Source organism: Choloepus didactylus (genome assembly GCF_015220235.1).
Source record: "Choloepus didactylus isolate mChoDid1 chromosome 23 unlocalized genomic scaffold, mChoDid1.pri SUPER_23_unloc8, whole genome shotgun sequence".
In the NCBI taxonomy this organism is placed as follows: domain Eukaryota; kingdom Metazoa; phylum Chordata; class Mammalia; order Pilosa; family Megalonychidae; genus Choloepus; species Choloepus didactylus.
In genome coordinates this window covers 329,095-356,078 of record NW_023637602.1, presented here as the reverse complement: position 1 = coordinate 356,078, position 26,984 = coordinate 329,095, and the positions used below count along the sequence as shown (strand labels likewise).

General features: G+C 46.0%; 2 pseudogenes and 1 gene segment (V, D, J or C); 2 read left to right on the top strand and 1 right to left on the bottom strand.

The window, feature by feature from the left end:
- Positions 1-2,972: 2,972 nt before the first annotated feature.
- Positions 2,973-3,728, bottom strand: LOC119525114. The segment is given in 2 exon segments: positions 2,973-3,382; positions 3,660-3,728. Coding segments are annotated over 2 exon segments (456 nt in total).
- Positions 3,729-23,380: 19,652 nt separating this feature from the next.
- On the top strand, positions 23,381-25,790 carry LOC119525113 (annotated as a pseudogene).
- Positions 25,791-25,973: 183 nt separating this feature from the next.
- Positions 25,974-26,773, top strand: LOC119525112 (annotated as a pseudogene).
- Positions 26,774-26,984: the final 211 nt, after the last annotated feature.

The window sequence follows — 26,984 nt, the reverse complement described above, 5'->3', positions numbered from 1 at the left end:
GAGCCAAGGCTGCTTGTTTTGCAGTTTCATAGTTTCAGGTGTTTACTTCTAGCTAGTTCCAGTGCATTAAAACCTAAAAAGGGTCATTCTATACAGTGCATAAGAATGCCCACCAGAGTGACCTCTCAACTCCATTTTTAATCTCTCAGCCACTGAAACATTACTTTGTTTCATTTCACATCCCCCTTTTGGTCATGAAGTTGTATTCAATCCCACAATGTTGGGTCCAGATTCATCCTCAGAAGTCATATCCTGCATTGTCAGGAAAATTTACACCCCTGGGAGATCAGATCCCACATAGTGGGGAGGGCAGTGAGTTCACCTGATGAGTTTGGTTAGCTAGGAGAGAGAGGCCACATCTGAGCAACAAAGGAGGCACTCGGGGGGACACTCTCAGACATAATTATGAGTAGGCTTAGCCTCTCCTTTGCAGTAACAGCTTCACAAGGGCAAGTCCCGAGATAGAGGGCTCAGCACACCAAACTGTCCAGTCCTCAATGTTTTTTAAATGAATAATAAAAAAGATAATAAAAAGAAAAACAAAATATCCATACAATGCAATGTAATAGTAGGGTCAGACAACACTACTACCAAGAGTCCCATATTCCTCCCTCATATCCCCCTCTCATACACATTTAGCTTCAGATATATTGCCTTTGTTACATTCAATGGAGGTATATTATGATGCTATTTTTGACCATAGACTCAAGTTTGCTTTGATTATATTTTCCCCTCTACCACCCCCGTTTCCAAGCACTCTGCATTTTTGGCATTCCTTTGTTTTTCTCCCACATGCAAGAACATTTTTATATTTGTACATTTAGTCAGAGTCATTGAACACTCCAATTTTTGCTAAGTTAAACAGTCCCATTCTTTATCCTTCTATCTTTACCTCAGGTATCATACATGTCCCTAGTGCACCTCTTTCCAGCTTTACTCATGGACACTTTTGTTCCATGTACTTACAATATTAGTGCTACCATCACACAGTATTATGCTATCTATTTCTGGATCTATACAGTCAATCCTGCTGAACATTCTGTCATCCTTCACCATCAGATGCCAGATCTCTACCCTCTTTCTATCTCCTGATAGCCTGGGTTATCAGCTTTTAACTCTCAAAGTTTGCCTCATTAATGTAAGTTTCATATTAGTGAGACCAGACAGTATTTGTCCTTTTGTTTCTGGCTAACTTCACTCAACATAATGTCCTCAAGTTTCATCCATGTTTTATATGTTCTGTATCTTCATTCTGTCTTACAGGTGCATAATATTCCCTTGTGTGTACGTACCACAGTGTTTATCCTCTCGTCCACTGATGGACATTTGGGCTGTTTCCATCTCTTGGCTATTGTGAATAATGCTGCAGTAAACATTGGTTTACAAATGTCTGTTCCTGTCTTAGCTTTCAGTTCCTCTGAGTATATACCTGGTCATGGAATAGCTGGGTCATATGGCAAATCTATACTTAGCTTCCTGGGGAACCGCCACACTGCCTGCCATAGTAGTTGCACCACTCTACATTCCCATCGACAGTGAGTAAGTGTGCCTCTTTCTCCACATCCTCTCCAGCACTTGTCATTTTTTGTTTTTTGGATAATGGCTATTCTGGTAGGTACATGTGAGATGATATCTCATAGTAGTTTTGATTTGCATTTCCCTAATAACCAGTGAAGCTGAGCATTTTCCATATGTTTTTGAGCCATTTGTATTTCCTCTTCAAAAAGCGTTTGTCCATGTCTTTTGCCCATTTCTTAATTGGGTTGATTGTTTTTCTGTTGTTGAGTTGTAGGATTGCTTTGTATATTGAAAATATTAAACCCTTATCTGATAGTGGTTTTCAAATATCATCTCCCATTGTGTAGGCTGCCTTTTTCCCTTTCTGACAAAGTCCTTTGATGTACAAAAGTGTTTAATATTGAGGAGATCCCATTTGTCTATTTGTTCTGTGGTTGCTCACACTTTGGGTGTAAGGATTTTACAGGAGACAGAGTTTTCAGGGATCCTAGTTGAGAAAGGCAGGGCAGGAGAGAGTCCCTGTGAAATGTGAGGCTGGAATTGTGGGTCCTGGTTGGTAACGCAGTAAAATAGCTAACAAAGTAATTCCTGTGCAAGTCAGGACTGTGACCGACATGGGAGAGGGTTTATGTTTAGTTTACTCCACTGGGAGAATGATGGTGGACTTAGTGGAACAATATATGTGTTTATAAATCTATGGAAAGACACACAGAGAGACAGAAGAAAGAGAACTCAATATGGCGCAGGGTAAGCAGTGGTGAGTGCTATACAGAAAATTAGTGAGAGTGTGAGAGAAAATGAGAGGCAGGATGCTCTCTGGGATGAGGGTCCTTCCTTAAGAGCTGGCCGTGGAGGTGCTGCTGGGACAGGAGAGGAAAGAGGAGATGGGCAGAGTGTGGGGGCAGAGCTATGTCAGGGCCCTGTGGGGAGGTTCTGTGTGTTTGAGGAGCTGAGAGAACAGGGGCCCCCTGGGGGAGCCAGGAATCCAAGCCACAGCAGGAAACAATGCCATTATTTCCAAATGAGGAATTTGGGGTGTGGAGGGATGTGAGGTCAGGGGTGGTAAAGGGGAAGGAAATTCCAGGTCATAAATCAGCTGCTGAGCAGGACTCATGGCCTCCAGGAGTGTCTGCCTGGGAAGGGACAGGGTCCCCCAGGTGGGCTCTGTCTAGCTCTCTGTGCCTCTGTACTCTGACTGACAGTTGAGGACACTGGGCAGTGTGGTCTCCAAGCTGCATTGATGCAACCTCAATTCCACACCCTCCTCTTAGCATGGGGGCCTCTGAGCCCTGTGGTCCTGCACCCCATCTAAGGTCTCCTGAGGGTGACCCAGCTCTGATTTCCACAACACCCCTCAACACCCCTCAGACTCACTGACCTGGTCAGGAACTCAGAAGGTGGGGGACACTTGGCAGCCTGGGCAGCCTGGGGGGTCTCAGGCCTGGGTGAATGGGCTAGGCCTGCACATTGCTTGTTCTCAGTCCTCCTGGGGCTTGTGGGAGAGTGACACAGACAGGGGACTGGGTTTTTGTCTCACTTCCCCATCTGCCCGTGTCACTGTGAGAAGCACTGCTGTCACTCTCTAATGACAGAAAGTAATAGTCGGCCTCATCCTCATTCTGTACCCCACTGATGGTCAGGATGGCTGTGTTCCCAGAGCTGGAGCCAGAGAGTCGGTCAGGGATCCCTGAGGGTTGTTTGCTATCCTCATAGATGACCAGCTTAGGGGCCTGATCTGGCTTCTGCTGGTACCAGTAAACATATCGGTCCTCAAATTTTCCTCCAGAGCAGGTGAGCCTGGCTGTCTGTCCCAGGGCCACTGACACTGAATGTGGCTGGGTCAGCTCAAAGGAGGCCACAGAGCCTGCAAGAGGAGCAAAGAGACATAAGCTTGGTGTGAGGGTCTCATGCCTGGGAGATTCTCCCCCTGCCTGCTGGGACTGAGCTCCTGGGAGTCTCGGATCTCCTAGAGACCCTCTCACATCAGCCTCCATCACATCTGATGAAGGGTTGGGCAGGTGGATGGACCCTTTGATCAAACTACAATAATCAGCTGCCTCTCTGAGGATGAGAGGCTGCCTGAGGCCCAGAGCCCCAGGGGTAAAGTGCTCAGTGCTGGTTCCATCCCTGGGCAGCAGCACCTGTGCAGTGAGCCAGGAGGGTGAGGAGGAGAGGGGTCCAGGCCATGGTGGAGGTGCCCCCAGATCTGCTCTCAGGCCTCTAGGATGGGCTGGTCCCCCCAGGCCTCTCTTATCCCCTGCTGAGGAGAGCTTCTGGTTATGCAAATCAGCCAGAGCTCAGGGTTTTGTCCTGAGGGAGTTTTGTGGCTCCCAGAGATCTCAGCCCCCAGGGGCACAGAGGGGACGGGTGGCCCCTGCAGACCCAACCTCAGCCCACAGGGTTCTCCTCCTCCTTCTGGCCCAGGAGTCTGGGCCCATCTCCATCCCCAGACCTCATCCAACCCTTGTCCTGGGCTGGCCTGGCCCCTGCAGAGCCCAGAGGGGACACCTGTCTGCATTTTTAGGGAACCTGATGTTCCTGCTCCTGGGGTGATCTTGACCCTGTCCTGGAGCTGGCCAGAGGGGCACAGGGTGATGCTGGAATGACCCTGGGACTCCCTTCCTGTGCTCACCTGGCTCAGGAGGGGGGTGTGCATTACAGTCCAGGGCCCTGAGTTGTCCTGTCTAGAATATTCAGTATTTTGTAGAGGAGCTCAGATGCTGCATCTAATCCTAGCTACACCTTTGGAAGCTGTAAGGATGACACTTCCCTGACCACCCAGAACCCAGGGCAGTGGCCTTCCTGTCCCATCATACAAGTGACAAGAGGAGGCTTGGAGAGGGGCTGTGCCCTTCTCCTGAGTCCTGTTCTTGAGGGGCAGAACCAGAAGAATATTCCTTCCTGGCCAGGAACATGGTGATTTAAAACAGCCATCAGAGGCTGATTAGTTTCTACCTTGGCTGTGAGCTCCAGGGGCAGGTCATCAGTTCTTTGCCTCAGTATCCCCAGTGTGACTTCAGGGCAGGTACAGATCAGGTGCTTCCTGCTGTGTGAGGGGATGAGGGTGGGCTGCCAGCCCCAGGAACACCACAGGAATTTTTAATTATAAGCAAATTTCCTCAGTTGCTGGAGAAAATATATTAATAAAATACTATTGTGATTAATCAACTGAGGAAATTTGATATAGATACTGATGTGTGCCAGAGACTGAGATATCTTAGAAAATAAAATTTGACCCCTGCCTCTGGGGTCACAGAGGGGATGAGACATTTGTGGTTGGGCCCAGCATTTTAGCCAAACTGGGATGGGCTGGATTATTATGGGGACCTGGACCTGTGGTCAGAGACAGCAGCCACAGCTTCAAGTGCCAGAGATGAGAGATGTGAGCTCAGAAGGATTTGAACAGCAGGGCCAAGGGGGATATTGCAGAACAGGAAGGTCACCTTCTCCCCCAGGTCTGAGGTGCTACCCTCCCTCCTCATTAGGATCCCCTGAGACCCAGGCCCCCATCCCCAGGGGCTTTGCCAGGTGACTCTCTGCTGCCCCCTGGTGGCTGCTCCACCTTGGCTGCTGGAGGCACAGGGGGTGTCCTTGTCCAGGGGAGATGCAGAACCTGCTGCTCAGGGTGGAGATTCCCTGATCCATGGACTCTGGCTCCATTGAGGAATTAGTCTTCTCTATGAGGCCCCACCTGCCTGAAGACCAGGAGAGAGAGTCTAGGTGACCCATAAAGCATGGAATAAACAGTGTCATTTAAATTGGAGGAGGCAAGACCAACCTGAGGCACCTGCACACATCTCTTGGAGATGGGTGGTCATGTCACAGCCCTGAGACTTGGCCCTGGGGGACACAGGGCACCAGGATTGGCTGCTAATTGGGCCAGGTCTGGGGGCCAGGCCAATTGGGGGTAGTGATGGCTCCTGCATCAGTGACAGAGGTGAACACCCTCCATCATATTTATTCAGGCCTGCTTTGGTCTGGCCACATCCCAGGGCCTGAGAACTCAGCAGTGAGCAAGACGAGGTCCTTGTTCCCCAGAGGTTTCCAATCCTGTGTGTTGGGCAATATGATAAGCACAATTGTTAGGAGAAACTACAGACATGCCCAGCACCTTCTAATGTTGTGTCATCTGTTATATTCATTTAAACACCAGGCACCTGCTTCCCAAAGTGACCCTGTGACCAGCACTGGCCACTGGACTCTAAGGTCCAGCACTAAAGTCTGTTTCAGGGCCCTTTTGTCATGTGATGGAAGGAAATGTTCTGCTTTCATGAAGCATCTGTTATCTAGGCTAGGGTGTGATGGCTGGGCAGTAGCAGCCATCCTGTGAACTGAAACCAAAGATGAGTGATAGTAAAGCCAGCATAGTATATAGAACAGATCATTAGACAGTTCCTGGATCCCTTGTGGAATTGATGCATATGTGGAAAACAATAGTCTAACTGCAGTCTCCTTTTTGGGAAAAATAGGATTCAGCTGTTTGCATCTTTTGGTCATGGGTGTCTGCAGTATAAAACATCCCTGATCTGTTAAGTAAATATTTAACAGAACTTCTATGTTTTTGCTTTTTTAAATTTCCCTTTATTAACTTTACATGTTTACTAATACATCATTTTCCTGATTTCTTCTAGTTCTTTTCCATGGTTTAATTTTAGCTCTTTGAATATGTTATAAATAGTTTATTAACTCTTTGAATAACAAGGCTAATATCTGGCACCTTCAGGGTAATTTCATTCAAATTATTTTTTCTCATGAATGAGCAAAATTTATCTGTTTCTTTGTGTTCTAGTTTTCTAATACTGCCAGGTTGCAAAACACCAGAAATGGATTGGCTTTTATAAAAGGGGGTTTATTTGGTTACACAGTTACAGTCTTAAGGCCATAAAGTGTCCAAGGTAACACATCAGTAATCGGGTACCTTCACTGGAGGATGGCCAATGGTGTCTGGAAAACCTCTGTTAGCTGGGAAGGCACATGGCTGGCATCTGCTCCAAAGTTCTGGTTTCAAAATGGCTTTCTCCCAGGACATTCTTCTCTTGGCTGCAGTTCCTCAAAAATGTCACTCAGTTGCACTTGGTGTTCTAGTTTGCTAATGCTGCAGAATGCAGAACACCAGAGATGGATAGGCTTTTATAAAATGGGGGTTTATTTCGCTACACAGTTACAGTCTTAAGGCCACAAAGTGTCCAAGGTAACACCTCAGCAATTGGGTACCTTCACAGGAGGATGGCCAATGGCATCCAGAAAACCTCTGTTAGCTAGGAAGGCAGCTGGCTTCTGCTCCAAAGCTCCGGCCTCAAAATGGCTTTCTCCCAGGATATTCCTCTCTAGCAAGTTTGCTCCTCTTCAAAATGTCACTCACAGCTGCACTGAGTTCCATCTCTTTGAGTCAGCACAGTTATATGGCTCCACTGATCAAGGCCCACCCTGAATGGGTGGGGCCACACCTCCATGGAAATATCCTATCATCTGCAGTTGGGTGGGGCGCATCTCCATGCAAACAACCTAATTCAAACGTTCCACCTTAATCCCCACTATTCTGTCTGCCCCACAAGATTGCATCAAAGAATATGGCCTTTTCTGGGGGACATAATACATTCAAACTGGCACACTTGGGATATTTGTCCTCTCTCAGCTTCTCCAGGGCAAGAGTCTGCTTTCAATGGCTGTCTTCAAACTGTCTCTCATCTGCAGCTCCTGTGCTGTCTTCAAAGTGTCCCTCTTGGCTGTAGCTCCTCTTCAAACATCAATCTCAGCTGCACTGAATTCCTTCTGTTTGTCCACTCATTTATATGGCTCCACTGATCAAGGTCCACCCTGAATGGCTGGGGCCAGGCCTCCATGGAAATTAGCTCATCAGAGTTATCACCTACAGTAGGGTGGGGTGCCTTTCCATGCAAACAACCTAATCCAAATGTTCCAACTTAATCCCCTCTAATATGTCTGCCCCACAAGATTGCATCAAAGAATATGGCTTTTTCTGGGGGACATAATACATTCAAATCAGCAAACTTTGTATGCTTTGTAATATTTTATGGAAAGTGGACATTTTGAGGATTATGATGTCTTCAGTTGAGAAACTAGATTCTCCAACTGGGCTGCTTTAGAAATCTGTGTACAATGACTTTCCAAACTATTTTTTTTTTCAGAATCTGTATTCCTTACTGCATGAGTCTCTTTATATTTTCTGACTGGAGCAGTTTGGAAATACACAGGCAAAACAAACTAGGCCCTGAGCTGGTCCCCAGAGAACTGCCCAAATGACCCAAATATGTGGCTCATATTTTCAGAGAAGTTCCTGATTGTTCACCTTCAGAACATCTGCCCAGGCCATGGAACCCAGGCTGCCATCCCCATGGCTGCAGCTCAGCTGAGGAACTGGGGGTGATGGTGGTGTGTGGGTACCACTCTCCTGCAAAGCTTGCCAGCCTTGCCCCTTACCATGCACACCCCAGATGGTGGTAGTAAGAGTCCTTTCAGCTTCCAAGATTGTGCTTGATCCTGATGGTTATTTCCAGAATAGCCCCAGTTTCAGAGGATGAGTGGTGCCTGAATCTTGTTACTCTCCCACTCTCTGTGATGTCCCTTTCAAGATATCCATTTACAGCATGGTTATTTTCAAAGGATTGGATGCCTTTTGAATCCAAGAGGCTTGCCACCTGAGACTTAGGCCTGGCAGAAACACCTTTTATCAGTCAGGGATGGAAAACAGGGGGCAGAGGGGAGACTGTGTTGCAGTCTGTCTTAACCCCAAGGTCCCCACAAAGCTGGGCTGTGCTCCCAAAACTCCACTTTCCTCTCAGCCCCCAGGGGAGGGCACTGCCTCTGCTAACCCACTGGTCTTTTATGTACTGGGAGGTTTCCCATGTTTGTTCATTTTTTGCAGAATTCTCAAATGACCCCATCCTTATGTAAACCATGTCTGCTGGTCCCCAGACTTGTTCTCACCACATCTCTCAGAGTGTGGACAAAGGCTCTTCTCAGAGATGAAAGCTGGGCCTGGTGAGATGTCAGGATTTATTTCTTTACTGGAAGACAAAAATCTCTCAGGGGGTGGTGACTGCGAGGCAGTGGCCATCCAGGGCCCAGCCCCATTCCTCCCAGGACCTGGTTCCAGAGGGGGGATGACATTCCTCATAAGTGGGACATCAATCCCCAAGAATGGTAGGTGTTTACAGCAGGATGCATTTTCTTGGTTGTCACCATTATTTACAGACTCTAAAAATGCCAAGAAGGAGGTTGTTCTAGGTTGCTAATGCTGCCAGAATGCAAAACACAACAAATGGATTGGCTTTTATAAAGGGGGTTTATCTGGTTACAAAGTTACGCTCTTAAGGCCATAAAGTGTTCAAGGTAAGTCACCAACAATTGGCTACCCTCACTGGAGGATGGCCAGTGGTGTCCAGAAAACCTCTGTTAGCTAGGAAGGCACATGGCTGGTGTCTGCTCTGGAGTTCTGGTTTCAAAATGTGTTCCTCCCAGGACTTCCCTCTCTAGGCTGCAGTTCCTCAAAAATGTCACTTTTAGTTGCACTGGGGATATTTGTCCTCTCTTAGCTTCTCTGGAGCAAGAGTCTGCTTTCAATGGCCGTCTTCAAACTGTCTCTCATCTGCAGCTACTCTCTCAGCTTCTGTGCATTCTTCAAAGTGTCCCTCTTGGCTGTGGCTCCTCTTCAAAATGTCTCTCTCAGCTGCACTGAGTTCCTTCTGTTTGTCAGCTCATTCATATGGTCCAGTGATTTAATTCAGACCCACCCTGAATGGATGGAGTAACACCTCCATGGAAATTATCCAATCAGAGTCATCACCCACAACTGGGTGGGGCACATCTCCATGGAAACAATCAAAGAATTACAATATAATTAACACTGTTAGGTCTGCCCACACAAGATTACATCAAAGAAAATGGCATTTGGGGAGAGATAATGCATTCAAATTGGCACAGAGGTTCTGAGTGAATTTTGGCCTCATGCACCTGGAGAGAAACCTTTGTTGAGAGTGAGCAGGAGAGCAGGAGAGGAGCCCAGGACCCAGTGGAGATGCCCCTGAGCTTTGCTTCCTGAGGCCCTATGGCTGGGACCAGGTTCTGTCCCATTCCCTGCCCAGGTGACCACTCAGTGCTGCTGCTGGGAGCTTGGTCTGTCTGAGTCTGTCCCTCAGAGCATGATGGCTACAGCCTGAGGGGCAGAGGGAGGGTCCCAGCCTGCCAGTGTGAGTACTGAACCTTGCCACCTGAGGACCCCCCACCTCAGTGCTCCTTTGTGAGTAGGTTCCACCTGGGCAGCCTCAGCTTCTCCTGGATATTCCCAAGTGCAGCACTGCTGCCCCCTGCTGGTGGAGGAGACCCCAGACCCAGCTTCCCTCCTCCAGGTGACCCCAAAGCACCTCTCATCTGAGGGTATCTGCACCCTCACTGTCCAATAACAAGATGGTGTGAGCCTTGCCTGAACTGGAAGTGTCTCCTCACCACATGAAAAAAAAGAAACAGTTAAATGGATTTTAATAATATATTTTATTTTACATAATATATAAAAAATAGTATAATTTCCCCATGTAATCAATACAGTTATTCATGTGATATTTTACCAACTTTTTTTACAGTAAGTATGAAATTTGATGTATATTATATATTTGTCTCTCCTGTCAATTTGTACACTAAATTGTAATGGAAATACTTGATCTGTATCAAGGTTTCAGAAAATTCTCTAGTATTCAAATAGATGTACATATCCAAGTTGTTTAATCAACCATATTTAAAACCTTTCCAATATCTGCACAGAGTAACAAAGTATTGTTTCCTTTAACATTCAAAGTCAAGTGGACAAAATTGGTTCACTTTCCTAGGAGAGTTGATTTGACTTTGAAACAAAAGCTCAACAGTTTGAAAACCATTATGTCTGCCCAAAGTAAGTAAAGTCCCTAACTCTTGCATCATCTCATTATTATTAAACTCAGCTAAAATGATTATGTATAGGTTGAAAGGCAGCTCTAAATTTGTCCATATCAACAAAGATTCACGTGTTTTTGTTTTTTCATTTATGAACCCAATTTTCAAATCCCTGCATGTTTGGCTCCAACACTTGGATTTTTAAATAATGTGCAATAATACAAGTGAGGTATTGATGAGAAAATATCAATCAAGTGACAATTTTTTTTTACTTGATTATTGACTATTTGGCAAACATTCCTTGAGTTTAAGGAAAGTTGAATAGCATTTCCCAGTGCAGTAAAGTTTGTCAAAGTCTTCCATGACTGACAATAGGCCGGGATCCTTCATTCATCGTCTTTACTTCTTCCAGCAGTTCCATGAATGGGGGTGACTCACAGCATTTGCACAGATGCACTGACTGATTATAACACCCAGATCCAGAGGCTTTTCCTAGAGTCTGTGGAGAAAAATGAGCATGACTGTTACAATAGGTTCTATAAAATGGAAAGGATCAACAAGAAAACATCATCCTTTGTAAAAATGAATCTGATAAATCTGGGATTTTTGGATCTATCATAGCTGAAATCCATCTATTTTGTTACATATAATTTTTTCACATATAAAAAGTTATTTTGTCAAAGATGTAAAAGATTCAAAGTAGACCTATGCAAAAAATTCAGTTTTTCAGGCTGTTATTCATTGTAGATTTGGGAGTCCTTTAATACATAATAGACTATGTATTCATTGTGTCACATCTTATATTTTACAATTAATCTAAAGCTAAAGAGTTATACTTGCAAATTTGGAATATTGAGCAAATATTTCCTTCATATTGTTAGAAAGGTCTGGTTTCTAATGGGTCCAAGTGGTACAAATAAAGAGCTTTTATTTTTATTAAAGTGTATTTAATTGTATTAAAATTTACATAATTAAAATGATTTTTTTTTTTTTTTTACCATTTCTCAACATAAGAAATATTTTTTTGTGTGCACAAATACAAGCCATTTTATATAACTGGTCAAATTCATAAGATCAGAATATCAAAAAATCATTTAAAGTTTCTGTTGTGGAGAACATAATTCTTTTACCAATTCTTTTTTTTAAAATTATCTCAAATGAGACCATGCAAGGTAATTCAAAGCATGTACAATAATCATTTCCTCCCCTTTGGGCATTTTATACAACATTTGATATAAGGTTATGATCAACAGGAAACTGAATGGCATGAGCTTGGTTGGAAAACGTCACCTGTTTCACAAAACATGCAGGACAGTTTCCAACTCATGTCTGCAAGTCTTAATTTACAGTAGCTACTTCTTTTCTGTCTTTTATTTGAGAGGCACATGGGGCTTAAAAATTTAGCTGCCCAATTTTATACAACTACCATGCTAAAAAGCAGAAATTGTGGTCCCAGAACTGCAAATTTGGAGTGTTGAGATACTAGACATTATTGTCTGTAGTAGGTTCAACTGTTTATCCTGAAAATATTGGCTTTTAATCTAAAGAGAAATAAATTTCCTTAGAGCCTTTCCTCTGAGTTTGCTAGACTGGCTTCCAGAAGAATCCCCATGAATTTAAAGGGAGAGAACTGTAATGTAATAACTAATTCAAATGGAAGATCTCAGAATGTTGCTAGTTGCATAGACTAAAAACAGTTATATGCTAAATGGCACAGAAGAAAATCCTGACCCAAGTGGCACTACTTAGTCCAAATATTTCTGACCAGAGAAAATAATACAACAACATTTATAGGCTAAATTTCAAAGCAATGGTTGATATCAATATTGTACATATTTTATATGTCAAATACATAGTTCAACAGTTTATAACATAAGGTCATGCATTATTACCTCTAAGAATATCATATACAGCAGAAATTGCCCCTTGGGAGAGCCCTGGGAGGAAGCAGCTGCTGAGATGACACAAAGCTCCTTGCTCAGGGGACTCTGCCAGGCAGAGAGGATGCAGCTGCTGAGTCCCCATCAGTGAGCACAGGGCCCAGCCCCCCAGGCCAGGTCCCTTTGAGAGAATGGTCCTTACTGAGCCCAGTGTAGGAACCCCAGGACAGTCCCACAGTGCCCCCCTGCTGGTCACAGGGGAGGATGACACCATTGTTGAAAGATCTGAGAGAACCGCTGCTTATTTCCTCATTCCAAGGTCACTTTCTATGTCCAAGCATCAATGGCCTGGCTTCTACTATTTGTGATTCCAACACACCACACTTGATTACTAAACAGTTTCTCACTCCCAGAGAGGCTACTGGATTTGCAATCATGTGCAAAAACTACACCCTATGGGGTTAACACCAATACAGGAGATTCTGGAAAAAGCTCATACATGCTTTCCATCAGTCACCTATGAGATGAGGGTCCACTGGGCTGTTTTGAAGACCACAGAGGCCTTTTCAATGAAGCTGCTTGGGAGGGGTATTTTCCAGGAAGGAAAATTTGCTCAGTGGCCTGTTCAACAGATGGCAATTCAGCAGTCACTCAAAAAGATATGCAAAGCTTTTAGAATTTTGATAGGAATTTAATTCACATTAGTGATTTGGGAGAAACTAACAGCTACACTGGACTTAACATTTAGCAGGAAATTGTGCAACAATGTTCTCTATTTTATGATTCAGCCTTTTTCTCCTTAAGTAAAAGTTGTATTTTGTGCATATTTATATTATAACTTTCAAGTCAGGATTTTGTTCTGAGTGTCACACAATTTGCTCTTATTGTAAACAGATTTTTTTCTGTCTTGACTTTCCTATGGTTGTAGTAAGTTCAATAGGAATCTAAGTGCTCTGGTTTGCTAATGCTGCCATTATGCAAAATAGCAGAAATAGATTAGCTTTTATAAAGGGGGTTACTTGGTTACAAATTTATAGTCTGAAGGCCATGAAAATGTCCAAATTAAGACATCAACACAAGTATACCTTCAGTGAAGGAAGGCTACTTGTGTCTGGAAAAACCTCTGTTAATTGGGAAGGCATGTGACTGGCATCTGCTTATCCTGGGTTATGCTCTAGCTTCTCTTTCAGCTCTTGTGTGTTCTTCAAAATGTTGCTATTGGGGCATTTTTTCCTCTCAGCTTCTCTAGGGCAAACACTTGGCTAGCATCCCCAAAGTGTCTGGAAAAGTCTGCTTTCAGTAGCCATCTTCAAAATGTCTCTCTTAGATGCAGTGGCACTGACTTCCTTCTGTCTGAGCACTTACAGATCTCCAGTGATTTAATTAAGACCCATGCTGAATGGGAGGGGCCACACCTCCATGGAAATAATCTAATCAAATACATTACACACAGTTGGTTGGGTCACATCTCCATGGAAGCAACCTAATCCAAAGATTCCAACCTAATCAACACTAATATGTCTACACCCACAAGACTGAATCAAAGAACATGGTGTTTTGGGGAACATAACACATCCAAACCAGCACACTAAATATATCTTTTAACATCACACTGCTTTTGTGGAGAAGTTTGATTCCTGGACAGGCAAAGGCAGACATCTTCAGGAATCTTCACACCCACTGTCCTCTCTAACTTGAATTCTCCAAATGGTTTCCACAGGCCCAGACTCACAAGGGTCTTTCCATAGATATTGTGGGACATACTCTGACCTCTGGCCCTCTCTCTTTATGGTGTTTCTGGTTAATGTTTCTTTAGCCTGGGCCCCAAAGGCCTAAATGTCAGGGCTTTATCCATTCTTAGTACCAAGTCACACAGTCACCATGATCATCTGTTTGTACCCTGGGTGATGCCTCAACCTCATCCTGACTGTGATGAAGTGAGGGCTGGTCCTTGTCTTGCCAGATGGATCAGACATGAAACAAATGTTCACAGATGAAGGGGTTGACACTGTAAGAGGAGATTGTGGTCCAGGAGGCATCTCATATGGGGGCACCCAAAAAGGAAAGTGAATCTTAGAATTGCAGAAGGTCAGGAGACCTCCTGTGGTAGAAGAGACCTGCAGACCTGGAGCTGGACTCAGCAAGTGCTGCTCTCAGAGGAGAAAAAGAACAATGCCACATACTTGGGAAAGTGTGGAGGAGTGGATGGGAGCAGAGGGGTGTGGAGGGCAGCACCAGGGGCTGGAGACATGGGCCAGGAGCAGGACCTTTGTCACAACCCTGAGGGCAGGCACCTCAGCCTCAATTGATTTGGGCAGATATTGATATTTTTAGAAGGGGAATTGGAATTGTCAGGTTCCAATCAATACCCCTGTTCTAGTTTGCTAATGCTGCCAGAATGCAAAACACCAGAAATGGATTGGCTTTTATGAAAGGGGATTTATTTGGTTACACAGTTACAGTCTTAAGGCCATAAAATGTCCAAAGTAATGCATCAACAATTGGGTACCTTCACTGGAGTATGGCCAATGGTGTCCGGAAAACCTCTGCTAGCTGGGAAGGCACTTGGCTCGTGTCTGCTCCAAGTTCTTGTTTCAAAATGGCTTTCTCCCAGGATGTTCATATATAGGCTTCAGCTTCTCTCCAAAATGTCGCTCTCAGTTGCTCTTGGGGTATTTGTCCTCTCTTAGCTCCTCCAGAGCAAAATTCTGCTTTCAAAGGCTGTCTCCAAAATGTCTGTTAGCTGCAGCTCTTCTCTCAACTCCTGTGCATTCTTCAAAGTGTCTCTCTTGGCTGTAGCAAGCTTGCTCCTTCTGTCTGAGCTTATATAGTGCTCTAGTAAACTAATCAAGGCCCATGCTGAATGGGTGGAGCCACACCTCCACAGAAACCATCCAATCAGAGTCATCACCCATATTTGGGTGTGTTGCATCTCCATGGAAACACTCAAAGAATTACAATCTAATCAGCACTAATACATCTGCCCACACAAGATTGCATCAAAGATAATGGCATTTTGGGGGACATAACACATTCAAACAGACACAACCCCCTTCATGAAGGGGAGGACAGAGGATAAGTCTAGGACAGGATTTTCCACAAGCAGGGACAGCAGAGGTCTGAGGGAAAGGACAGATCTGAGGGATGTGGAGGGTGTCACTCTCCAGTTTCCAGCTTCAGGGCCAATGGAATGTGCATGCAATTGACAGAAGGGAGCAAACTGACTCTGGACAATTCAGAGTAATAACTTGCAGGTAGTGGTATTTGCATCCCTTTCTGATAGTCATAACCAATGGGAGGAATGAATTTGTTGTGAATAACCTCTGTGTTTCAAAAGTATCCTCACTTAATTGAAAAAACAATAATTTATTATTAAGGAAATTGAGCTGTTAAACTTTTTCACAGGGTCTTCTTTAAGATGTTATTAGTTTTATCACAAAAGGAAACCTTAGTTCTCTTTTCGGTGTGATATATTTTGATCATGAGTTTCATAAAAATAACATGTTGCTTCAAGTTTGATAAGGGTGGCACTGTGTAACTTGGAATTTGAAGAGGTGTAAGCTTTTGTAGCCTACAGGCTTTACTAGTTGGTAAAACCTTCATCTCAGAATTGAGGTATAACCTCATTATACTCCCTGGGTATCAGCAGATCCTCTCACCTAGTGGATGAAAAATCCACCATTTCCAGTCCCCACAGCTATAGTTTGTTGTTATGTTTGCCTTCCAACACCATCAGTGCAACTGAATTTTAATTCTTAGTTTTACATTTTCCAGAATCCCTTGGCACAGGCCATGGCCTGATGCTGTGGTCACTGCTGTGGGCCTGTGGGGTGGCAGGTGTCATCCCTGGGGGCTGCCTTGGTGTCTCTGGGTCAGGAAGGTGGCCCCACCTCACTGAGTGGACATGATTCCACAGAATGTCAGGGCCACATGGAATTAGCAACAAATTCTTCTCAGATTCTGTATATTGTGTGATTGTGTTGGCGTGAGTACCCTTTTCTTAAGTCTTTACATATATTTAGTGACAATCTGAGAGATATTTTCTGAATGGGGCATTTTTTATAGAAATAAGAATAAATATAGTTTCACATCAACAATACAAGAGTCATAGGACATCTGTGAGGCGCAGGATTTTGTCCCACTTCCTTATCTGCCTGTATCACTGAGGCAAGCATTGCTGTGCCAGATCTGACAGTAATAGTCAGCCTCATCCTCAGGCTGCAGCCCAGAGATGAGCAAAAGGACTGCATTGGCTGAGGCATCTTTGGAGCCAGAAAAGTGGCTGGGGACCCCGGAGCCCTGCTGCTTTCTTGAGGCTGAGTAGTAGCTCAGGAGGTACTGGGGAGGGCTCCCTGGCTTCTACTGGTACAAGTGTATTGTGTAGCCACCCACATTGAGGCCACTGCTGAGGGTGCAGGGGAGTCTCACAGAGGATCCTGGGGATGCAGAGAGGGAGGGCAGCTGAGTCAGCACAAGCTGGGAGAGGGAACCTGCAAACACAGACACTCATGAGTGACCTAGTGTGGACCAGGGTGAAGCTCCTACAGGTCTGAATGAGAGGGGCTCATGCAGGCTGGGGGCTTCCCTGGGTCCCTGAGGCCTGTCCCTCCCTGTGCAGTGAGAGAGGAGCATGAGGAGGAGAGGGGTCCAGGCCATGGTGGACACAGCCCCTAAGGCCTCAATGGGCCTGGGCTGCTCTTATTCCCTCTGTACTGGCCACACCAAAGGAGGGGCTGCTCATGCAAATTAGGCCCCACCTCCTATCTGCTCCCATTTTCCCTGAGCTGAGAGTCTTGCAGTTAGAGGAGACTGATGGGCAGGTCTACACTGTGCCCTTTGAGGGAGCCCTGGGAAGAAGCAGCTGTCAGGACACCACATGGGCCAAGACAGGAGTCCCCACCAAGCCCAGACAGGACCCTGGTTCTCTGAGAATAAGAGGAAAAAGGTAGGTTCTGTGTGTCCCAGGGACCCTTTCCCTAAATCCTGTCTAAGAATTTATAGAGCCTGATGAGAGGTCTCAGAGATTTTCTTTCTGAAGCTCCACTGGTGGGGGGGCCTCTGCCACCAAGCACAGTCTCATCCCCTGGCCAGACTTCTGTGGGAACTGACTTACTCCATGCAAACACCTCCTGGCTCCTTGCTATTCACCAGCTCTTGCTTGGACCAGATGAAAGCAAAGGAAAAGAAGGAGGTGAACTAATTCAGATTGAATAGGGTGAGGGTGCCAGACACAGGAGCTCATGGGGTCACAGTGTGCATCACAGGTGCAGGAAAGTCCCGCATCAGTGAGGACACCACTGACCCCATTGCCCTGGAGCCAGCTGAGTGGTTGACCAGCTGTCAGGCCCAGCACCCTCACTCTCAGCTCAGCCCACAGTGCCCTCTGCTGGCCACAAGGCAAACATCCTCTGGCCTCTGGGATGCCAATAAACCCATGTGCAGAATGTCATCCTTTTACCCACATACTTTCTTGAAGTCACTACTCAAGACTGTAGAGCAAGAAGGGGCATCCATAGGTTCTCAATGGAAACACAGATGGTTTCACACAGGGATGTTTGTCTTGATTGGAAACTATTCTTTCACTGGCTATCATTATTATGAAAATGTCAATGACTGTCAACTGTGTCCCTGAATTTCCAACTTTCCCTGTTTTTGCCCAACACTGAACATGGTGAGTGAGAGTATGAGTAAAGCATGCAATAGGGACATGCACCTGGGGAAATGACTCCCTGTGCTTGTTGGGGGCAGGGGTGGGCAGGGTTCAGGGTAAAGAAGTCTGAGCCCAAGTGTGATGAACCAGTTTGGATCTACAGGAGGACCTGGGTGATCTCTGTGGCAGAGAGGGGGAAAGGGCTTTCTGGTCCCAGGTCAAGGGATGTGCCAAGGCCAGAAATGATGTGGGTGGGTTATTGGTGACACCGGTGAATGGTTATTTGTTGTCAAAGAACTATGCCATATGTGTGTATAAATCCAGCTCTTCCAATTGGATTAGTAAAGAAAAATCTAGAACATGAATATTCTCTTTATTAAACCTTGTATTTTTCATCAATTATTTTGGAAAGGGGAGTGGACATGAAACCTTCTGGCCTCACTGTTAATGCATGGGTTTGCACCCCTTTTCTATAGTCTCAGATACATGCAGCAGGATATTGCCTGTGGGCATTTGTTAATCCTGCAGGTCCAGGCATGTTACCTCATACTAATGATAGCTGAATAGTTAGGAAAAATATTCAATATAATCTTTAGCTGGAAAATGCTTAGAATACACTTCAGTAGCAGGAAAATGCTTATTATGATCATTTCACTCAAGCAGACTTATTTTAAGCCTAAAAGCCCTAGTTGAAATATCTTGCTGTGATCTGATCTCAAAAATTTAGTCTCTGTTCCTCTTCTGTCACTGTAAGAAAATCCTCCCTTGCTTTTGCTTGCCAGAATGAGATAACATCCTAAAGAGGATGTGTTGACCAAACATGAGTGAAGCAGACAACTTTTTATTTCCAGGTTTTCTCTGGACACTTGCAAGTTCTTTGTCTCCTTGGAGTATAAAAGCCCAAGCCCCATTTTCTCACTTTGAACTGGTCTTGGAAAATTGTTCCTCCAGTTCCTTACATGAGCATCTGTAAAAAAACTCACCTTCTCACCAAGACCAAGAGACTAGTTTCTCTGTTTGATGAGAGATCAGGTGAGCCAAACTATTTTCTGAAAGTAACTCTATTACATTTAATAGGCCTGAATAGTTCAATGTATTTCATGTGGAACAAAGCACTTGACTTTCTTGTCCCAGGTCAAAGGTGCCCCATGTGTTCCCTGCACCTGGGGAGGCTGGGGGAGCTGCTGGTTGTGTCTCTTGTCCCTGAGGGCCTGGAGCCCTGGATGAGCACTGAGGTTGCTTCTCCACTCTGAGCAGTGATAGCCAAGTCCTCAGGCTGGAGCCCAGAGAGGAGCAAATTACTGTATTTTTGATGCCTCTTTTGATCCAGGGAAGTGACTTGAAAACCCAGATCCCAACTGCCTGACAGAGTCTGAGTAATAGAAGAGGAAAACTGGGAAGACCTCTCTGACTTCTGCTTATACCAGAATATACTGCTTCCTGCAATGTTGATGTCACTTCTCAGAGTGCAGGTGAGTCTGATGGGAGCTCCCAGGGATGCTGAGAGGGAGGGCAGCTGAGTCAGCACAGGCTGGGAGAGGGAACCTGCAGACAAACACTCCTGAGGGATGGACAGAGACCAGGTGGAGCTATTGAGATCTGAGCCCACCCCTGAGGCCCATCCCTACCTGAGCAGTGGGAGAGGAGCAGGAGGAGGGGAGGAGTCCAGGCCAAGTACACACAGCCCCTGAGGCCCCAGATCTAGAGCTGGGCTGTTCCAGGCCTTTTTAAACCTCTGTACTGGACTTGTGGAGGAGGGGTAGTCATGCAAACATGTTCCCTAACACTTGTGTCCCCATCTCCTTCCTGAGCTGGGGCCTGTGGTCAGAGGCAGCTAAGGGGCAGGGATGCTCTGAGGTTGCTCCTTGCGGGGAGCCTGCATGGAATGATATGCTGATGGGAACATCCACAAGGCTGAAGGCAGGAGACTCTTCCAGATTCCCCATCAGGGAGCTCAGGCCCAAGCAGACTTGGAGTCTGCAGGACATTCAAGCATCTGTGAACTCCCTCTACAGGAAGACTGGCACAGCCCCATGGTACCCCCTGCTGGTTCTGGAAAAATTTAGTCTCCACAGTCTTGGCTCTTTCTGCTGTTCCATAATTTTGCTGTGATTCTACACATTTTCACTAAGACAACTGTGTGCCCAGCACTGAGCTCAGACCCAATATTACTAAAATAGTTTACGTTCTGTGTTTATGATTGACTTATGAGGGAAAAGCCAAAAGGAAATGAATAATATGGGAAAAATGGAAAGTGCTGGGAGAGAAGACTGTGGTCTTAAAAACTCTAATATTTGGGGCATTTAGAGAAGGTTTCTTAGAGACAGTGCCCTTCAAGTTGGCTCCATTCGGATGAGTGGAGCTCCCCATGGGAGGGAAGGAGGGAGAGGCCTTCTGGAAGAGAAAGGATTTTAGGAGTTTCAAATTCATGAAAGGTCAAGGGAGTTTCCATGGATGGCAAAACCTTTGAGATGATGCTGTGCTTGAGAGACACTTGAGGGAGAGAGAGGACCGGGTGTCCATGCGACACAGTGAGGGCTCCAAGAGGAAAGTAGGAAGGGAGTCAAAGGGGAGAAGCAAATTTTCACTTCTTTGAACAATACTTCCTCAGACCATTGCAGGCACAGTTCTGTTTCTGTGCTGTTAATTAAATTTCTGTTTCTGTAACAGCCAAAGGGTGTTTAATTTATTTTGCTTCAAAATTTATTTCAAAATCCAATGGTGTATGCTCCCCTTTTTTTCATTAATTTGGAAAATCTTGTAGGATATTCCTGGACTTAAACATTTCCAGACAGATAGTTGAAAATTTGTGAAGTTTCCTCAATAAATCTTTACTTGTTAAAATCTATTAATTACATTAATAAATTAAATTAGCATAATTTTCATTTTTTTCATATTAACTCACCATATCAAGGTCTTGTTTTATCCCCTTTGGTGGAATTTTATTTTATCCTAGAACATCCTGTTGCATTTTTTGGCAGGTGGTTGCCTCAATGCTGCATGTGAGTTATGTTTGCAGGGAAAGGGGGACAAAATTAAGACTCCACCCAAGTACTTGCTCCCAGTGCAGTTTCCTGTGCTGATGCATCAGAAGCCACAAGCTGAACCTGGTGCTGGTCTCCAGTGGTGACTGAGTGAGGGACATGCTCAGAAGAGAGACCCCGAACACTCCTGAAACTCACTTTTCACTGGCCTGGAGACCTGGGTGAGCCCCTGTGAGCCTGGAACTAACAGAATCAACAGAATCAACCAGATGATTGTGGCTTATGGGCTGCCCTGGGTGGTTGGCCTCATCCTGCCCATTTCATTATATCTGAGAGGAACCTGTTGCTATCATGGATTTTCTGCCTGTGTGGAGCTGAGGGCACGATTTTAGCTACAGGTCTGTTCCAGTTTGCTAATGCTGCTATTATGCAAAATACTAGAAATGGATTGGTTTTTGTAAAGGGGGTTTATTTGATTACAAAGTTATAGTCCTAGGGCCATAAAAGTGTCCAAAAAAGGCTTCAAGCATCAATAGGATAGCTTCACTGAAAAACACTGATGGCATCTTAAAAACCTCTATTAGCTGGGCACAGGCATGTGGTTGGCATCTGCTCTGTGGTTCTAGTTTCAACATGTTTTTTTTCCCAGGATGTTTTTCTCAATGCATCTGGGGATGTCCTCTTAGTTTCTCCTAGGCAAATTCTGGGCTAGTAAAAGTCTACTTTCAATGGCTGTCTCCAGAATGACTCTCTGGGCTGCAGCAGCACTCCTGTCTGTGAACTCTTTTATAGGACTCCAGTGATTTAATGAGACCCACCCTGAATAGGTGGGGTAACACCACCATGAAAAATATCCAATCCAAAGACTCACCCACAGTTGCTTGAGTCCCATCTCCATGGAAACAATCAATAGGTTCCAACCTAGTCAACACTAATATGTCTGCCCCCACAAGATTTCATCAAAGTACATGGCATTTGGGGGGACACAATATATTCAAACCAGCACAAGTTCAGTGACTCATGGGAAAGCCTCAGACCCCTTGGCTGCATGTAATTTGATCAAAACAGCCCAATACAGAGAAGATGCTCAGCACCCTTAGTCATTAGGGAAATGCAAATCAAAAACACAATGTGGTAACCGTTAACGTGCACTGTTAATGTCATCAAAAAGACAGGTAATGCCATGTTTTGTGAGGAGGCAGAGACATTGGAGCCTCTTACAAGGCTGGTGGGGAAAAAATGGTGTAGCTGTTTTGGAGAATATTCTCACCATTCCTGACAGTGTTAAACAGAGAGTTACCCTGTGACCCAGAAATCCCAATGTTGGGTTGTCAGCCCAAGAGAAAAGGAAATATATGTCCATACAAAGACTTGTAGGGAAATGTTCATAGCAGCATTATGCATAATAGCCGATGATATCAACTACCTAAAATGTTCATCAACTGAAGAGTGGATAAACAAAGTGTGGCTTGTGGGAGCATTACAATCATTGTTAAAGTTAGAAGTTTTCTCTTGTATATATATTTTTACAATAAAAGAAAAATATTGTCTGATCTCACTTATGTGAAAGGCCTACAAGAACAAAGTTCACTGAGACCGATGGTAGTTTATAAGACACCACAGGCTGGAGATGGGCAGGGTGGGGAAGAGGAGTGACAGCCTCATGAATGAGTAGTTTCTGTTTGAGGTGCCAAAAAAGAAAAGGTAAGAGATGATGGTGATGTTAGCACGATACTGAGAATATAATTAATACTGCTGAACTGTGCATTTGAATGTGGTTAAAGTGGGAAAATGTGTGTTGCATATTGGTTGCAATAATAAAAAGTTTCAAGAAGAGCATAAATAAGCAAACAAACAAAACTTTTACAAAATGGGAGATAATAGATAAATCACCCAGGAAGAAGAATTCCAAATAATTCCCGTAGCTACTGCCCCCACAAGGAGCAGGAACATAACTGCAGGCTGTGCATTGGGACTTCCCCAAAAATGCATCCTGAGAAAAACATCAGACAAGTTCCCATTGTCGGGCAGCCTCCAAAGTGCCTTTCCTGTCCTGCTAAGAATTTCAAGGTCATCAAAACCAAGGAAAGTCTCAGAAACTGACACAAGTCAGAGGATCCTAAAGGGAGTGATGACTAAACATCATGTGGTGTTTGCTACAGGATCCTGACACAGAGAAATAACATTGGGTGCAATCTGAGAGAATCTTAATGTGGGCTTTAATTAATAATAATGTATGGATATTTGTTGGTTAATTATAACAAATGTATCAACCAATGTAATATGTTAATAATAGGGAAAACTGGGCTCAAGGTATATGGGAAAGCTCTGTCCTATCTTCTCTATTTTTCTGTAAATCTAAGACTGTTCTAAAAATTAAAGTAGGTTCAAAAGCAATGGACGGCTGCAGAGCAATCAGGGTGGGTAGGGTTGGGCCGGTAGCCTCGCTGCTGGGGCTGTTGATGGCGCAGCTCGGCCACCCTCCCAGAGAGAGCGGGCGGGTGCGGCCCGGGCCTCACTGACCCGCCAGCGCCCGCCCGCACATGGCCTGGTTCCTTCTCTCCCGCCCCAAGGCTTAGGCCGCTTGAGATAGACGCTGCCCTTGGCTGCGCTGGCGCCGGCGGAATCGGGCTCCCCCTGGTGGCCGCGCAGTCTGCGATGCTCTGGCTCCTGTGGCCTCGGGAAACCAATTCTAAAGGAATTGGATGAATACTATGAGAAACGTAAGCGTGAGATCGACGGTACACAGAAGAGGAGAATTTTACATTGCACTCAGAGAACTTTGATTCGGAGCCAGGAACTGCGCAATGAAAAGATTCAGATTGTGAGTCAGATGATAGAGCTAGCTGAGAACCGTACCAGACAAGTGGACAGCCATGTGGAACTTTTTGAGGCACATCAAGAGATCAGTGATACAACCGGCAACAGTGGCAAAACCTGCCAAGATAAGCCGAAGAATGAGACCATCCCTCAAACAGAAAAGCCCAATAATGAGATCTCGGTGACGATGCCACAATGAGAATCGAGAGATTGCATCTAATAATCATGATCATGATGCACCACCTCAGGAACGCTGAAGGAGAAGAAAGCAAAACATCAAAGGAAAAGAAATGCTTTAAGGCCAAAGCAGAGTGGAGCATCCCCTGTAGATCTTCCCACTGACCTGAATGAACCAATGTACTGGTGTTCAATCAGGTCTCCTATGGAGAAATGACAGGCTGTGACAATGAGGAGTTCCCCACTGAGTGTTTTCATTTCTCTTGCATGGGACATAATCATAAAGCAAAGGTGAATGGCACTGTCTCAAATTTAGAGGAGAAAATGAAAAAAAATGGACAAAGCACTGGAGAAATAGAGAGAGAGAGAGAGAGAGAGAGAGAGAGAGAGAGAGAAAGAGAGAGAGAGAGAGCTTATAACGGGTAGTTCGTGTACATTCATTTAATAGTGAGGAAACAAAAGAAACCTGTGTATTTCTTACATTGTCCCCTTTGTTGAGGTGCAAGGATTGTAAAATGTGTATTTTTAAAGAATGTTAGAAAAGGAGCTATTTCTTTTATAGGAGTGGCAGTGATTTTTTTTTTTCCTTTTGTTTTCACTGGTAAACACATGTAACAAGAAAGTGGCCTGTGGATCGACATTTTAGAAACTACAAATATAGGTTTGAATTAAATAATCAAGTGAGTCTCAGACTGATTTCTTTCTTTTTGTGTGTGTGGCTGGAAGCAACCTAATGCCTTAAAATGTGGAAAGAAAAAGATCTCATTTGATAAAAATAATGAAAAATATGTCATTTAATAAAAATAGTTATCACTTCATGAAAAGATTTTTTTTTTAAATTAGCCATGTTGCTAAACATAAAATGCATAGCAAATCTGTGTCTTGCTACCATAATATATATCCTTATAATAAGTCAATAACAAAGGCTTAAAATTATAAGATTATTTTTAAAAAGGATAAATGGTTAAATTTTACTGAAAAATATTTTATATACTGGCCCATACCCCCAAAGGGCATTTTAAAATTATTTGAGTACATTTTATATTAAGCCAAACGGAAGTGGTCTTGTCACATCACATCAAGCTGTTAATATCACAGGTCATAATATAGCAGTCTTGAATCTATATAAGCTGTATAAATGTACATTTCCAAGTTAACTTGCTGTATTGTTGTTGGAAATGCAGCCAGGTGCCATTGTGAAACCAAGGAATGTTTCCTCTTCTATATATGAAAGCTGTACAGAAGTGACATTAAAAAATAAATGAAACTTGGCCAAAGGAAAAAAAAAAGAAAAAAGCAGTGGAGGGAGAAGGAGCATTCACTCCACCCTCTCTCTGAGACGTCTTGCAGCCCCACGGGACCCTCCTCCTCCCCGACAAGGTCACTTCCAGAACTCACTCTTGGGGACGTCAGTGCCAGATCCCTGGTCCCCTCCCTGCCTCCTCCTCACAGCCCCTTTCCGCCAGTAGCAGTGCCACTGTTTTCCCACAGGAGGACAGGGAGGACGCTGTAGTCTGCAGCCCCCCGCCCCCTTGCTTTTGGATCTTGCTGCCAGAGCCCAGAGAGGTTCTGAGAAGACCAGAGAGAGGCACAGGAGCGCAGCTTCCTCGGCGTTGTGCACACAGAGCTGGCGGCACAACCTCCGCGGCGCACCCTCCCAGTCCTAGCCTCCAGGGCTGGAATGTGAGAAAGGAAAGCCCCCAGCGCCAGGCCGTGCCCGAAGCCCGCCTTCGAAGTGCCCCAGAGAGCGCACTGGGAACTCACGGCTGCAGCCCTTTGGCCATAGCACCGCTGGATGGGAGCTGCGAGGCGCCCTGCGTGCCGGCTACCGAGTTCCGCTCTTCGGAGAGAGCACAGTGGAGACCACCGCCCTAGACTGAGTCCCGCTTCCTGCCCACTGACCCGGAGTGGGGCACAACCCCTCCAGCCCGCCTGCACCGCACCCTCTGTAACCCCAACATCCCCAGCACAGCCTCTAGGCTCCCGCCCTTCACAGCACCCCGGTTCCCAGGGAGAGCGCGGCCGCCGCGACTCCCTGCTGGCGCTGCTGCCGCCGCCATGCAAGCTGCGCGCTGGGGTCCCCGGGCTCGCCCCCTCGGGGGCTGGACGGGAGGGCTCGGCGTCCAAGAGGCCGGGAGGAGGCACCCTGTGAAGTCTGTACTGTTCAGCCGCTTCTGCATTCTCCTGCCCTGGGTCCGCATTCTTACCACCATGCTCGACGCGGACACGCGCAGGCCGGCGCCACGGCTCACCCCGCGCCCCTACTTTTCTCCGTACGTGGCTGGTCGCGGGGACCCCGACTCCGGCTCCGCAGAGGCAGTCGGGACGGCGATGCGAGGCGGGACGCCCGAAAACGAAACTAGTCACAGCCACAGCCAGAGCCGCCGCTGCCCACCCTCTCTGCCATCGCGCCCACCTGCAGCCGCCGGGTGCGGAAAGCCGGGCTGACCCGCTTGGCCAGTACGTTCCGCCAGGCGGCGCCGCTGTGCTGGACCCTGGTGGAGAACTGGGCCTCGCGGCGAGCTGCTGAGCCGCTTCCCGCCGGGGCCAGGCTGCCCAGCGCGCACCTGCACGTGCCCACCCGGCGGCGCCACCAGAGGCACCAGCACCAGCGCCCGCAGCCCGGCGTGCTCTTCTTCACCGCAGATGACAACACCCAGACTGGAGCGCTTCCAGGAGGTAGCGGCCAGCCCTCCCCAACTGGGGGACGCGGGCGGGAGGCGTCCCGGGGACCTGCAGAGCAGCAGTCGCATGTCCTCTTGCGCTTCAGCTGCACTTTTGGGTTTCCTGCCCTCCGTGCACCCATTCCGGACTCCTGCTGGAGCTATTCCTTGCGGGCAGTCCGCAGATTTCGCTAGTCCTGGTGTGCTCACGCAGTCTGTTGACGTGGAAGGTGGGTGAAGAGACCGCTGTAGCACAGGGGGTGGGGTGGGGAGTTGGCCTGTGCTTTGTCACCCACCTAGCCCTGAGATGGGTCCAAGGCAATAGCTCAGGCGTGAGGGCCAGCAGTGATTGCCAGGAACTGGGCGCTGGTCAGCCTGAGGATGGAGCCCCAAAGGGGAAGCGCTG